The sequence below is a fragment of the Entelurus aequoreus genome, linkage group LG27, assembly GCF_033978785.1.
Source record: "Entelurus aequoreus isolate RoL-2023_Sb linkage group LG27, RoL_Eaeq_v1.1, whole genome shotgun sequence".
NCBI lineage: Eukaryota > Metazoa > Chordata > Actinopteri > Syngnathiformes > Syngnathidae > Entelurus > Entelurus aequoreus.
Window position 1 is genome coordinate 34,439,355 of NC_084757.1, and position 16,638 is coordinate 34,455,992.

The window sequence follows — 16,638 nt, forward strand, 5'->3', positions numbered from 1 at the left end:
AGACTTCTCTTCATTGAGTGCACACAGATAGTCTCACCCACCACTGTGACTTGTACATGAAGTCAGACTTCTCTTCATTGAGTGCACACAGATAGTCTCACCCACCACTGTGACTTGTACATGAAGTCAGACTTCTCTTCATTGAGTGCACACAGATAGTCTCACCACCACTGTCAACTGTACATGAAGTCAGACTTATCTTCATTGAGTGCACACAGATAGTCTCACCACCACTGTCAACTGTACATGAAGTCAGACTTCTCTTCATTGAGTGCACACAGATAGTCTCACCCACCACTGTGACTTGTACATGAAGTCAGACTTATCTTCATTGAGTGCACACAGATAGTCTCACCCACCACTGTGACTTGTACATGAAGTCAGACTTCTCTTCATTGAGTGCACACAGATAGTCTCACCACCACTGTGACTTGTACATGAAGTCAGACTTCTCTTCATTGAGTGCACACAGATAGTCTCACCCACCACTGTGACTTGTACATGAAGTCAGACTTCTCTTCATTGAGTGCACACAGATAGTCTCACCACCACTGTGACTTGTACATGAAGTCAGACTTCTCTTCATTGAGTGCACACAGATAGTCTCACCCACCACTGTGACTTGTACATGAAGTCAGACTTATCTTCATTGAGTGCACACAGATAGTCTCACCACCACTGTGACTTGTACATGAAGTCAGACTTATCTTCATTGAGTGCACACAGATAGTCTCACCACCACTGTGACTTGTACATGAAGTCAGACTTATCTTCATTGAGTGCACACAGATAGTCTCACCACCACTGTGACTTGTACATGAAGTCAGACTTCTCTTCATTGAGTGCACACAGATAGTCTCACCACCACTGTCAACTGTACATGAAGTCAGACTTCTCTTCATTGAGTGCACACAGATAGTCTCACCCACCACTGTGACTTGTACATGAAGTCAGACTTCTCTTCATTGAGTGCACACAGATAGTCTCACCACCACTGTCAACTGTACATGAAGTCAGACTTATCTTCATTGAGTGCACACAGATAGTCTCACCACCACTGTGACTTGTACATGAAGTCAGACTTATCTTCATTGAGTGCACACAGATAGTCTCACCCACCACTGTGACTTGTACATGAAGTCAGACTTTTCTCTTCATTGAGTGCACACAGATAGTCTCACCACCACTGTCAACTGTACATGAAGTCAGACTTATCTTCATTGAGTGCACACAGATAGTCTCACCACCACTGTGACTTGTACATGAAGTCAGACTTATCTTCATTGAGTGCACACAGATAGTCTCACCACCACTGTGACTTGTATATGAAGTCAGACTTCTCTTCATTGAGTGCACACAGATCCACACATTGGCTGACTATCATTTATAAGGCTCTTTTAGGTTTAATGCCTCCATACTTGTGTACTCTGTCACAAAGAAAAAGCAGCTCTTGTGCATTACGTTCTAACAGTTTTAACTGTCCCTCATGTACGGACTGAATTTGGCAAAAGAGCTTTTGGCATTGCTGCCCCCTATGGCATGGAAGGCATTGCAGATGAAACTGAAACTCACTGAACTACTTCAGTTGTGTCCTGAGGGACAGACAGCAAGAGACTTTTCTTTATTGTTTTACAGTTCTCTTTCATGTATTTTAAAATGTGTGTCTTAACGTATGACTTTTTGAAACTGCTCTGTGACATGTGCTGATCTTGATCTCAATGGGTTTCTTGCCTGGTTAAATAAAGGTTCTAGATGGTCTTATATTCAGGTGGTCTTATATTGAAATGGTCTAATATTCACGATGTCTTATGTTCAGGGTTGTCTTATATTCAAGGTGATTCTATATTTGAATGGTCTTATATTCAGGTGGTCTTATATTCAGTTGGTCTTATATTCAGGTGGTCTTATATTCAGGTGGTCTTATATTCAGGGTGATTTCATATTTCAATGGTCTTGTATTCAGATGGTCTTATATTCAGGTGGTCTTATATTCAGTTGGTCTTATATTCAGATGGTCTTATATTCAGGTGGTCTTATATTCAGATGGTCTTATAATCAGGTGGTCTTATATTCAAGGTGATTTTATATTTGAATGGTCTTATATTCAGATGGTCTTATATTCAGGTGGTCTTATATTCAGGGTGATTTCATATTTGAATGGTCTTATATTCAGATGGTCTTATATTCAGGTGGTCTTATATTCAGGGTGATTTCATATTTGAATGGTCTTATATTCAGATGGTCTCATATTCAGGTGGTCTTATATTCAGGGTGATTTCATATTTGAATGGTCTTATATTCAGATGGTCTTATATTCAGGTGGTCTTATATTCAGGGTGATTTCATATTTGAATGGTCTTGTATTCAGGTGGTCTTATATTCAGGGTGATTTCATATTTGAATGGTCTTATATTCAGATGGTCTTATATTCAAGGTGATTCTATATTTGAATGGTCTTATATTTAGGTGGTCTTATATTCAGTTGGTCTTATATTCAGGGTGATTTCATATTTGAATGGTCTTATATTTAGATGGTCTTATATTCAGATGGTCTTATATTCAGGTGGTCTTATATTCAGGTGGTCTTATAGTCAGGGTTATTTCATATTTGAATGGTCTTATATTCAGATGGTCTTATATTCAGGTGGTCTTATATTCAGGGTGATTTCATATTTGAATGGTCTTATATTCAGATGGTCTTATATTCAGGTGGTCTTATATTCAGGGTGATTTCATATTTGAATGGTCTTATATTCAGGTGGTCTTATATTCAAGGTGATTCTATATTTGAATGGTCTTATATTCAGGTGGTCTTATATTCAGTTGGTCTTATATTCAGGTGGTCTTATATTCAGGGTGATTTCATATTTGAATGGTCTTATATTCAGATGGTCTTATATTCAGGTGGTCTTATATTCAGGTGGTCTTATAGTCAGGGTGATTTCATATTTGAATGGTCTTATATTCAGATGGTCTTATATTCAGGTGGTCTTATATTCAGGGTGATTTCATATTTGAATGGTCTTATATTCAGATGGTCTTATATTCAGATGGTCTTATATTCAGATGGTCTTATATTCAGGTGGTCTTATATTCAGGTGGTCTTATAGTCAGGGTGATTTCATATTTGAATGGTCTTATATTCAGATGGTCTTATATTCAGGTGGTCTTATATTCAGGGTGATTTCATATTTGAATGGTCTTATATTCAGATGGTCTTATATTCAGGTGGTCTTATGTTCAGGGTGGTCTTATATCCCTAAAGATCTGCGATAAACGAAATGCTCGTTCTTTTACCTTCGCTGAAGAGGTCTTCGGTCGTCATGTCTTCCTCCTCTCTGCTGTCCTGACAGGCACTTTGGGGACCCTCACCTGTTGACTCCGCCTCCTCGCTGCCTTCCTCGCTGCCTTCCTCGCTGCCTTCCTCGCTGCCCGGACTCACCTGCGGGTGAGGCGCAGGTGCAGCATGGTGCAGAGCCGTGACTTGACTGGACTTGAGTGGGAAGAGATCTTCTTCTCCAGGCGGTGGCGAGGAAGACTGGATGACTTCTGTTGATTGGTCGTCAGGAGGGGACGACTCCCACCGCGGCGTTGAAGGCGAGACGTTCTCCTCGGAAGACTCGCGGGTGTCACCGTGACCCAGGTCCTTGGCAGAGGGCGACGCCGGCTCACCCGCCATGTGTGGACTCTCCAACCAGGCCGGAGCGCTGCTGAAGTCCTCAGTGGGACAGTCAGAGTTGGGGTCTTCATCGTCGTGTTCCTTGCTGACGGACCGCAGCTGAACCGAGTGCAGCACATCCGGGGTGATGTTCATGGACGGCCCGGTAAAGGTTTCCGGTTCAGGCGACTCTGTTGGCCTATCTTGCTGAAGAGTCCAGTGACTTGGAGCTTTGCTGCTGGCGCTGGGAAAGGCACTTAAGTCCAGGTGCGAGGGCGGGATTGTGGGCAACTCCAGATGGCGCTTGGATGCAGTGGACAGTGACGCCAGCGACGACTTCCTCTCCGGCACCTTGGGTTTCCTTTTACCGCTAGAAGGCGACAGCGGCCCGGGGAAGAAGGCAGCAGGGAGAGAAGAGGTGGGCGTTTCTGACTGACTGGAGTATCCGCTGGAAGGACTCGCCAAGCCTGCCAGCCTCTCTGGCGACGTCAGCTTGAAGTCTCCCTCCACGGATGGAAGCGAAGGGGTGGTGGCCCTGGAGCCCGACTCCTGCGACTCGGAGCTCTCCTGCGACTTGATGCACTCGATGACCGTGGTGCCCGTGGCCGTGCTGGAGTTGGATAAAGATCTGTAGGGATCGCTGGACTTCAAATCGTTCAGGAGCCAGAAGTCTGCGTAGTCGGCCTGCACCGCACCCTGGTCTTTGAACGAGTGTGCGTCCGCTGAGCTGAACACGCCCAAGTCGGGCAGGTCCAAGGAGCCCTCCAACCCCCAGGCCCTGCTGGGCTCTTTGGCTGGTGAGGAGTTTGCGATGTGACCTGCAGACGCGGACAAAAGGAGCTGCAGGTTCTTCTCCTTGGACCGTGGAAGCTGCTGCCCACAGCTGATCTTTGGTTCTCTCAGGACGGGGATGTTTCCCTCGCTGCATATTTTCCGAAGTGACGAGCTGCGCTTGGGCGGACACGGCTTCACCTTTGGCTTCCTCAAAGAGAGGCAGCGTCTTCTGGACTCTCCGAGAGTCATGTGGCGGCTGAAGTCCGACAGACCGGAGTCAGAGCCGGAGGCTGCGTAATTATAGGTGAAGCTCCTGCTGCCTTGGAGCCCACAGTCAAAGTGCATGGAGGTGTAGTACCCTTCAGTGTCCTCGGAGTAGTGCGAGACCGTGTCCGCCTTCTCCGACGGTGGCTTGTCTGAGAAGCTGCTCTCGCACGTGGCCATGCTGGTGAAACTGGGGCAGCCCAGGCTGCTTCCGGCCTCCCTGCTGGGCTCAGGGCTGAAGTCCTGAGTGCCGGGAGGATGCGGGTCGCTGTAGTTCCATTCCCCGTCCACAGGGGTGCTGATTCCCGCTTCCTCTAAAATGTCCATGGCTGCGGAAGAGAAGGAGCCCGCTCTCTGGGTCCTGAGGCCCGCGTAGGGGTCCAGCATGGCCGGGTCCTCGTTGCCGTGAGTGACGGCGTTCAAAGAGAGCTCAGAGTCGCAGTGCGAGGAGCCGGTGAGCGGCGGCGAGGCTGCCGGCGGGAGAGTCTCTGAGGTCTGGGAGGGGCACGTGGAGCTGCTACCACTCCAGTTCCCACTGGAGGACTGGTGGTCGTCTTTGTGGTCCATCTGACCTCCCAGGACCCCGGCGGCTGAGACGGAGTGCACCGGGCTGCTGAAGGTGTCCGAGCTGGACGACATGTCGCAGCAACCCATGTCTGCCTTCCTGGGCAGCTGAGACCTGGTCCTCTGCATCCAGTCCCGCTCTGGGGTCTCCGACAGCTGCTTGTACTTCAGGCGCTCGGACCCCACTCGGTCACCGGCGCTCTCTTCCTCATCGACATCCTTCAGAATCATCTCGCCACTTTCTTGCAAGAAGTCTCCCACGTTGAATTTGGAAAGCTCCGCCTCCTCCTCGTCGCTTTGGCCGTTCTCCGTCACCCCGCTTCCGTCCCGGGGCAGACTGTGGAAGCGCAGTCGGGTGGCCATGGCGGCGGCGAACATGTCGTCCGGGCTGTCCTGCAGGGCGGCGATGTTGCCTGCCGACTGAGAGAGCGCCACCACCTGGTGACCCCGCTGGGCGCGGATTCTCCTGCGGGAGGGCGCGCCTGAGATCAGGAAGTCCTCCGTCTGGCAGCCTGAGTCTCTGGTGCCAAGATGGCCGTCCGGGACCTCATTGAAAGGGGTGATGTCCAAGGTGGCGTGGACGATCACCGTGCGCTCTCTGGACCCTGGAGAGTCATCAGAGTCTGACGGGAGAAGAAGAACTTTAGAACACTTTTTAAAACTGTCCTGCACAGTCACGCTATTCAGTATAATAATGTATCATCTATATAGTATAATAATGTATCATCTATATAGTATAATAATGTATCATCTATATAGTATAATAATGTATCATCTATATAGTATAATCGTGTATCATCTATATAGTATAATAATGTATCATCTATATAGTATAATAATATATCATCTATATAGTGTAATAATGTATCATCTATATAGTATAATAATGTATCATCTATATAGTATAATCATGTATCATCTATATAGTATAATAATGTATCATCTATATAGTATAATAATGTATCATCTATATAGTATAATAATGTATCATCTATATAGTATAATAATGTATCATCTATATAGTATAATAATGTATCATCTATATAGTATAATCGTGTATCATCTATATAGTATAATAATGTATAATTATTATACTATTATACTATATAGATGATACATTATTATACTATATAGATGATACATTAATATACTATATCGATGATACATTATTATACTATATAGATGATACATTATTATACTATATAGATGATACATTATTATACTATATAGATGATACATTATTATACTACTATACTATATAGATTCCAAATAGTATAATAATGTATCATCGATATAGTATAATAATGTATCATCTATAAAGTATAATAATCTATATATATTATACTATTATATTATATAGATGATACATTATTATACTATATAGATGATACATTTTTATACTATTATACTATATAGATGATACATTATTATACTATATAGATGATACATTATTATACTATATAGATGATACATTATTATACTATTATACTATATAGATGATACATTATTATACTATATAGATACATTATTATACTATATCGATGATACATTATTATACTATATAGATGATACATTATTATACTATATAGATGATACATTATTATACTATATAGATGATACATTATTATACTATATAGATGATACATTATTATACTATTATACTATATAGATTCCAAATAGTATAATAATGTTTTATCTATATAGTAAAATAATGTATCATCGATATAGTATAATAATGTATCATCTATAAAGTATAATAATGTATAATTATTATACTATATAGATGACACATTATTATACTATATAGATGATACATTATTATACTATTATACTATATAGATGATACATTATTACACTATATAGATGATACATTATTATACTATATAGATGATACATTATTATACTATATAGATGATACATTATTATACTATTATACTATATAGATGATACATTATTATACTATATAGATGATACATTATTATGCTATTATACTATATAGATTCGATATAGTATAGTAATGTATCATCTATATAGTAAAATAATGTATCATCTATATAGTATAATAATGTATCATCTATATAGTAAAATAATGTATCATCTATATAGTATAATAATGTATCATCTATTTAGTGTAATAATGTATCATCTATATAGTGTAATAATGTATCATCTATATAGTATAATCCTGTATCATCTATATAGTATAATAATGTATCATCTATATAGTATAATAATGTATCATCTATATAGTATAATAATGTATCATCTATATAGTATAATAATGTATAATCTATATAGTATAATAATGTATAATCTATATAGTATAATAATGTATCATCTATATAGTATAATCATGTATCATCTATATAGTATAATCATGTATCATCTATATAGTATAATAATGTATCATCTATATAGTATAATCATGTATCATCTATATAGTATAATAATGTATCATCTATTTAGTGTAATAATGTATCATCTGTATAGTGTAATAATGTATCATCTATATAGTATAATCATGTATCATCTATATAGTATAATAATGTATCATCTATATAGTATAATAATGTATCATCTATATAGTATAATAATGTATCATCTATATAGTATAATAATGTATCATCTATTTAGTGTAATAATGTATCATCTATATAGTATAATAATGTATCATCTATATAGTATAATCATGTATCATCTATATAGTATAATAATGTATCATCTATATAGTATAATAATGTATCATCTATATAGTATAATAATGTATTATCTATATAGTAAAATAATGTATCATCTATATAGTATAATAATGTATCATCTATATAGTATAATAATGTACCATCTATATAGTATAATAATGTATCATCTATATAGTATAATAGTATAATAATGTATCATCTATATAGTATAATAATGTATCATCTATATAGTATAATAATGTATCATCTATATAGTATAGTAATGTATCATCTATATAGTAAAATAATGTATCATCTATATAGTATAATAATGTATCATCTATATAGTATAATAATGTATCATCTATATAGTATAATAATGTACCATCTATATCAGGGGTCACCAACGCGGTGCCCGCGGGCACCAGGTCGCCCGTAAGGACCAGATGAGTCGCCCGCGGGCCTATTCTAAAAAAAAAAAAAAAAAAAAAAAAAAATTTTAAAATTAAATCTACATAGAAAAAATACAAGATACACTTTCAATCAGTACATCAACCCAAACAACCTCCCCCATGCACACTCATCCACACCCACTCACACAAAAGGGGTTATTTCTTTCTGCTACCAATATTCTGGTTCCCACAACATAGACATCTGCAAGGGACACAGTCCCTGAAGCACACATGATTGTATAGGCTGCTGGTCCACTAACATGTTCATTAATTACTATTTTTATGTAATTATTTTTATATTGTTTTACTTTCTTTTTTATCCAAGAAAATGTTTTTTATTTATTTATCTTATTTTATTTTATTTTTTAAAAAAGGGCCTTATCTTCAACAGACCAGGTTGTCAATGAAATTAGATTTGTTTAAAGGGTTTTTTAAACCAGGCCCAGTCCAGATAATGTCCAAGTCGGACTCAGCAACACACACCTTCATTCATGTACACAGAAAAAAATTAGGGAACACAACAGATTGCATATAATTTATAAACAAAATTACATTTTCAAAATAAGCATTTATGTACAGTCCAGATTATGTCCAGGTCACTCAAATTAGGGAACACAACAACAGATATCATATAATCTATAAACATAATTATACTTTCAAAATAAGCCTTTGAGGACTTCTCATCTTTTTTTAATGTTTTTTGGCATCATTATCGTTTTCAACCATGTAACTTTCTAAAGTTAGAAAATACTGAATAAATGTTTTAAAGAAAGTAATACTAAGTGAATATCTGTTTTTGGCCTTAAAAATAAACATTTTACCGAGTACTATAATTAAATTGACTAAATCATGATTGTCAATGAACTCTCCTAAAATAACAGAAACCACATTAAGCTTCATAAACAAACCAATCCTTAAACACATTTTTTCAACTTCCACCCAAAACAAAGACACAATATGACAATACCAAAACAAATGCAGGGTGGATTCAGGCTCCTCACAACAAAATCGGCAATCATCTGACTCTGTCATATTCCATCATTTTAACATTTTCCCCGTGGGTAAGAAGTTATAAATAATTTTAATTTGAAAATAACGATTTTGCACATCGATAGTGGTTTTATAGATTAGTTTGAATATGGCATCCCATGGCAACGGGCAGTCAAAAAGTCCTCCCATTTTCCATTTGTGTTGTATGAGGCAGCCTTCAAAGATTTCTTTATTAAATAAAAATTATATATTTTTCTATTTATTTTAGTTCCTTTTTGCCAACTAGAATTTCTTATTAGAGGTTTACAAACTAATAATGTAGTAGTTCCATAATTAATTATTTGTTTCCATCTTTTCCCAATTACTCCAGTTAGTTGATAAAATGAAAAGCTTGAGCAAGCATCACCATACATAGCTCTAAATTCATCATACTTCATAATTTTACCATTCTCATTGATAATATCATTGACAAAAATGATTCCTCTTTCAAACATATTTTTCCAAAAGAAAGGCTTTCCATCTATTACAATATTAGAGTTCATCCATATTAACTGCTGCAAAATATCGTCTCTTTTTTCTGGCACATATAATTGAAAACACCACTATGAGTGGATTGTTTCCTTTATGAACCCCGCCATGTTTCCCAGCAGACTCTCTGGGAGGGGATCACTTGTAAAAAAGGATACAATTTCTTTTGATACAGTACATGTTTTTTGTCCAACAGGACATTTGTGTACCACTCAATGTTTAAATACATCTTTGGAACAATTGATGCTTTTAAAGACACACACATAGCTTCAAGGTTGAGAAGTTTCAGGCCCCCATATTCATAATCTTTGTACAAAACCTTTCTTTTAATCTTTTCTGGTTTGCCGTTCCAGACAAAATCGAAGACCCTCCGCTCATAAATCTTAAAAACGTTTTGTGATGGAGCTGGTAATGACAAAAACAAATAAATAAATTGAGGAATAATTAACGAGTTGGCAATAGACATTTTACCATACAAGGTTAGGGATTTCCCTTTCCATAATTGCATAATTTTGTCCAGCTTTCTTAGTCGATTATCATAATTTACTGAGCCTAGATCTTCCAGATTTTCTGGGACAACAACACCAAGTATGTTAACTGGTCCATCTGTCCACAAAACAGGCACTTTGCATTCCATTCGAAAGGACGTTCCCTTTAGATTTACGATCCTTAACATTTTACATTTATCATAATCAAGCTTAAGGCCAGATTGCTGTGAAAATATGTCCAAAAGATTAAGAAGGTTCCGCAAACAATGAGGAAAAATCTTATCTTTGTGAATCAGCCTTTTCTGACATGAACTTCATCAAGAACAAACACAGAACACGCCTCACTGATGCACATCTGCAAGACTCACTCAGAGTTGCAGTGTCAAGTTACACACCAGAGTACAACACACTAGTTAACAGCATGCAATGCCAGGCTTCCCACTAACTGACAAAGAAACAGATAACAGATTTGGTGTCCTGTTCAAAGTGTGACATGATTTAAAAATTTGAGAGTTTACTTTTGTATTTTACATGAGTTATTATTTGTACAAACATGGTGCAAAGTAATTCATGATTTGTTAAAAAATGTTAGTGGCTAGCTAGTTAAAATGGGATATTGTGATTTCACAAGACTGTCTTAGAAGTGATCATTTGAAAACGTTCAATTTGAAAAATGTGCACTTAGAGAAAATAAAAAAATAAAGTGTTGCATATTGATATTTATCTGTTTCTATATATATTTATTGTGAGAAATCATTAAGATGATCAGTGTTTCCACAAAGATAAATATCATTAATTATTAATAATAACAGAGTTAAAGGTAAATTGAGCAAATTGGCTACTTCTGGCAATTTATTTAAGTGTGTATCAAACTGGTAGCCCTTCGCATGAATCAGTACCCAAGAAGTAGCCCTTGGTTTCAAAAAGGTTGGTGACCCCTGATCTATATAGTATAATAATGTATCATCTATATAGTATAATAATGTATCATCTATATAGTATAATAATGTACCATCTATATAGTATAATAATGTATCATCTACATAGTATAATAATGTATCATCTATATAGTATAATAATGTATCATCTATATAGTATAATAATGTACCATCTATATAGTATAATAATGTATCATCTATATAGTATAATAATGTACCATCTATATAGTATAATAATGTATCATCTATATAGTATAATAGTATAATAATGTATCATCTATATAGTATAATAATGTATCATCTATATAGTATAATAATGTATCATCTATATAGTATAGTAATGTATCATCTATATAGTAAAATAATGTATCATCTATATAGTATAATAATGTATCATCTATATAGTATAATAATGTACCATCTATATAGTATAATAATGTATCATCTATATAGTATAATAATGTATCATCTATATAGTATAATAATGTACCATCTATATAGTATAATAATGTATCATCTACATAGTATAATAATGTATCATCTATATAGTATAATAATGTATCATCTATATAGTATAATAATGTATCATCTATTTAGTATAATAATGTATCATCTATATAGTATAATAATGTACCATCTATATAGTATAATAATGTATCATCTATATAGTATAATAATGTATCATCTATATAGTATAATAATGTACCATCTATATAGTATAATAATGTATCATCTACATAGTATAATAATGTATCATCTATATAGTATAATAATGTATCATCTATATAGTATAATAATGTATCATCTATATAGTATAATAATGTATCATCTATATAGTATAATAATGTATCATCTATATAGTATAATAATGTACCATCTATATAGTATAATAATGTATCATCTACATAGTATAATAATGTATCATCTATATAGTATAATAATGTATCATCTATATAGTATAATAATGTATCATCTATATAGAATACAAACCCCAAAAGCAGTGAAGTTGTCAAGTTGTGTAAATGGTAAATAAAAAGAGAATACAACCAATCCTTTTCAACTTCTATTCAACTGAATAGACTGCAAAGACAACATATTTCATGTTCACACTGAGAAACTTTGTTATTTTTTGCAAATTTGGAATTTGATGCCTGCAACATGTTTCAGAAAAGCTGGCACAAGTGGCAAAAAAAAGTGAGAAAGTTGAGGAATGCTCATCAAAGACTTATTTGGAACATCCGACAGGTGAACAGGCTGATTGGGAACAGGTGGGTGCCATGATTGGCTATAAAAGCAGCTTCCATGAAATGCTCAGTCATTCACAAACAAGGACGGGGCGAGGGTCACCACTTTGTCAACAAATGCCTGAGCAAATTGTTGAACAGTTTAAGAACAACATTTCTCAACCAGCTATTGCAAGGAATTTCAGGGATTTCACCATCTACGCTCCGTAATATCATCAAAAGTTTCAGAGAATCTGCACGTAGCGATGATATTCCGCACCTTGGATCCCTCAGGCGGTACTGCATCAAAAAGCGACATCCGTGTGTAAAGGATATCACCACATGGGCTCGGGAACAGTTCAGAAAACCACTGTCAGTAACTACAGTTGGTCGCTACATCTGTAAGTGCAAGTTAAAACTCTACTATGCAAAGCCAAAACCATTTATCAACAACACCCAGAAACGTCGCCGGCTTCGCTGGGCCCGAGCTCATCTAAGATGGACTGATACAAAGTGGAAAAGTGTTCTGTGGTCTGACGAGTCCACATTTCAAATTGTTTCTGGAAACTGTGGACGTCGTGTCCTCCGGACCAAAGAGGAAAAGAACCATCCGGATTGTTCTAGGCGCAAAGTGTAAAAGGCAGCATGTGTGATGGTATGGGGGTGTATTAGTGCCCAAGACATGGGTAACTTACACATCTGTGAAGGCGCCATTAATGCTGAAAGGTACATACAGCTTTTGGAGCAACATATGTTGCCATCCAAGCAACGTTACCATGGACGCCCCTGCTTATTTCAGCAAGACGACTTTTTTTGCAAGGTGTTGCTGCCATTAAATTGTAAGTTAATGATTATTTCTCAGTGTGAACATGAAATATCTTGTCTTTGCAGTCTATTCAATTGAATATAAGTTGAAAAAGATCATTGTATTCTCTTTTTATTTACCGTTTACATAACGTGACAACAACTACTACTACTACTACAACTACTACTAATGCTACTAGTACTAAGGGTGGATGCAAAGAGTTAGTACCTAAGTCCAGCTGCACGTGTCGAGGCACACCGGCCACCGTCCTGCGCCTCTTCAGCTTCCTCCTCCTCTGCAGCACAGACTGAGCGTGGCCCAGCGAGCAGCGCACACTCGCCTCTCTGTCGAAGGCCACGCCTGCAAGCACCAGAGGGGGGGGAGACATGTGAGGGGGGTTCTGGTAAGACCAGCCGGACCAGACCATCCCCAACAAACAACTTGTTGTCGCTGCTCCCAAACTACTGCGTCGCGGTCACGTGACTTCAGCTCCATGGCGATCGCTCCGCTTTGCCGACTATGCAGATTTGTTTACCCCCCTTGGGAGCAAAGTGGGAGTCAATAACCTTCCTTTCAGCCACTTGGACACCACTACTTGGCATGGGTGGCACACTTCTTTCTGGAACATTCTTCTCAGCCATGAGACTTACTTAACTCTCAGTACATCCGTGGTTAACATGCTAACACAAGCTATCATGGAACTATTAGTTTCTACCTAAGCTAACGTGCTAACTTAGCAAGTAACTCCACTACAAACACTTTGATTGACAGTTTAGCTTTAGCATGTATTTGTAATACTTGATCATAGTTTATGTTTAACAACCTCACTAGTTGTTTAGTTTAGCATGTATTTGTAATACTTGATCATAGTTTATGTTTAACAACCTCACTAGTTGTTTAGTTTAGCATGTATTTGTAATACTTGATCATAGTTTATGTTTAACAACCTCACTAGTTGTTTAGTTTAGCATGTATTTGTAATACTTGATCATAGTTTATGTTTAACAACCTCACTAGTTGTTTAGTTTAGCATGTATTTGTAATACTTGATCATAGTTTATGTTTAACAACCTCACTAGTCGCTGTTAGCATCGGTAGCATAGCTAGCATTTCACTTTCAAAGCCACTAAGTTTGCCTCAAAAGTCAGGCGAAGAATAGATGCTAAAGGTGCTAAAGAAGGATGCTAAGAGTGCTAAACAAGGATACTGAGAGTGCTAAACAAGGATACTGAGAGTGCTAAAGAAGGATACTAAGAGTGCTAAACAAGGATACTAAGAGTGCTAAAGAAGGATACTAAGAGTGCTAAAGAAGGATACTAAGGGAGCTAAAAAGGATACTAAGAGTGCTAAAGAAGGATACTAAGAGTGCTAAACAAGGATACTAAGAGTGCTAAAGAAGGATACTAAGAGTGCTAAAGAAGGATACTAAGAGTGCTAAAGAAGGATACTAAGGGAGCTAAAAAGGATACTAAGAGTGCTAAAGAAGGATACTAAGAGTGCTAAACAAGGATGCTAAGAGTGCTAAACAAGGATACTAAGAGTGCTAAACAAGGATACTGAGAGTGCTAAAGAAGGATACTAAGGGTGCTAAAGAAGGATACTAAGAGTGCTAAACAAGGATGCTAAGAGTGCTAAACAAGGATACTAAGAGTGCTAAACAAGGATACTGAGAGTGCTAAAGAAGGATACTAAGGGTGCTAAAGAAGGATACTAAGAGTGCTAAACAAGGATACTAGAGGTGCTAAAGAAGGATACTAAAGGTGCTAAAGAAGGATACTAAGAGTGCTAAAGAAGGATACTAAGAGTGCTAAAGAAGGATACTAAGAGTGCTAAAGAAGGATACTAAGAGTGCTAAAGAAGGATACTAAGGGAGCTAAAAAGGATACTAAGAGTGCTAAAGAAGGATACTAAGAGTGCTAAAGAAGGATACTAAGAGTGTTAAAGAAGGATACTAAGAGTGCTAAAGAAGGATACTAAGGGAGCTAAAAAGGATACTAAGAGTGCTAAAGAAGGATACTAAGAGTGCTAAAGAAGGATGCTAAGAGTGCTAAACAAGGATACTAAGAGTGCTAAAGAAGGATACTAAAGGTGCTAAAGAAGGATACTAAGAGTGCTAAACAAGGATACTAAGAGTGCTAAAGAAGGATACTAAGAGTGCTAAAGAAGGATACTAAGGGAGCTAAAAAGGATACTAAGAGTGCTAAAGAAGGATACTAAGAGTGCTAAACAAGGATACTAAGAGTGCTAAAGAAGGATACTAAGAGTGCTAAAGAAGGATACTAAGAGTGCTAAAGAAGGATACTAAGGGAGCTAAAAAGGATACTAAGAGTGCTAAAGAAGGATACTAAGAGTGCTAAACAAGGATGCTAAGAGTGCTAAACAAGGATACTAAGAGTGCTAAACAAGGATACTGAGAGTGCTAAAGAAGGATATTAAGGGTGCTAAAGAAGGATACTAAGAGTGCTAAACAAGGATACTAGAGGTGCTAAAGAAGGATACTAAAGGTGCTAAAGAAGGATACTAAGAGTGCTAAAGAAGGATACTAAGAGTGCTAAAGAAGGATACTAAGAGTGCTAAAGAAGGATACTAAGAGTGCTAAAGAAGGATACTAAGGGAGCTAAAAAGGATACTAAGAGTGCTAAAGAAGGATACTAAGAGTGCTAAAGAAGGATACTAAGAGTGCTAAAGAAGGATACTAAGAGTGCTAAAGAAGGATACTAAGGGAGCTAAAAAGGATACTAAGAGTGCTAAAGAAGGATACTAAGAGTGCTAAAGAAGGATGCTAAGAGTGCTAAACAAGGATACTAAGAGTGCTAAAGAAGGATACTAAAGGTGCTAAAGAAGGATACTAAGAGTGCTAAAGAAGGATACTAAGGGTGCTAAAGAAGGATACTAAGAGTGCTAAAGAAGGATACTAAGGGAGCTAAAAAGGATACTAAGAGTGCTAAAGAAGGATACTAAAGGTGCTAAAGAAGGATACTAAGAGTGCTAAAGAAGGATACTAAGGGTGCTAAAGAAGGATACTAAGAGTGCTAAAGAAGGATACTAAGGGAGCTAAAAAGGATACTAAGAGTGCTAAAGAAGGATACTAAGAGTGCTAAAGAAGGATACTAAGGGAGCTAAAAAGGATACTAAGAGTGCTAAAGAAGGATACTAAGAGTGCTAAACAAGGATGCTAAGAGTGCTAAAGAAGGATACTAAGAGTGCTAAAGAAGGATATTAAGGGTGCTAAAGCAGGATACTAAGAGTGCTAAAGAAGGATGCTAAGAGTGCTAA

General features: G+C 37.3%; 1 protein-coding gene across 5 annotated transcripts in view; it reads right to left on the bottom strand.

Moving 5' to 3' along the window:
* The window catches only part of LOC133644358 (actin remodeling regulator NHS-like), a 172,220-nt gene that overhangs the window by 8,784 nt on the left and 146,798 nt on the right, over positions 1-16,638 (bottom strand). For all 5 annotated transcript variants that reach the window (XM_062038771.1, XM_062038773.1, XM_062038769.1 and 2 more), the window contains 2 exons: positions 13,591-13,722; positions 3,298-5,883 (listed from right to left, as the gene is read on the bottom strand). In XM_062038771.1, the coding sequence (XP_061894755.1) occupies positions 3,298-5,883; positions 13,591-13,722 (2,718 nt within the window). The remainder of the gene's footprint in view (positions 1-3,297; positions 5,884-13,590; positions 13,723-16,638) is intronic.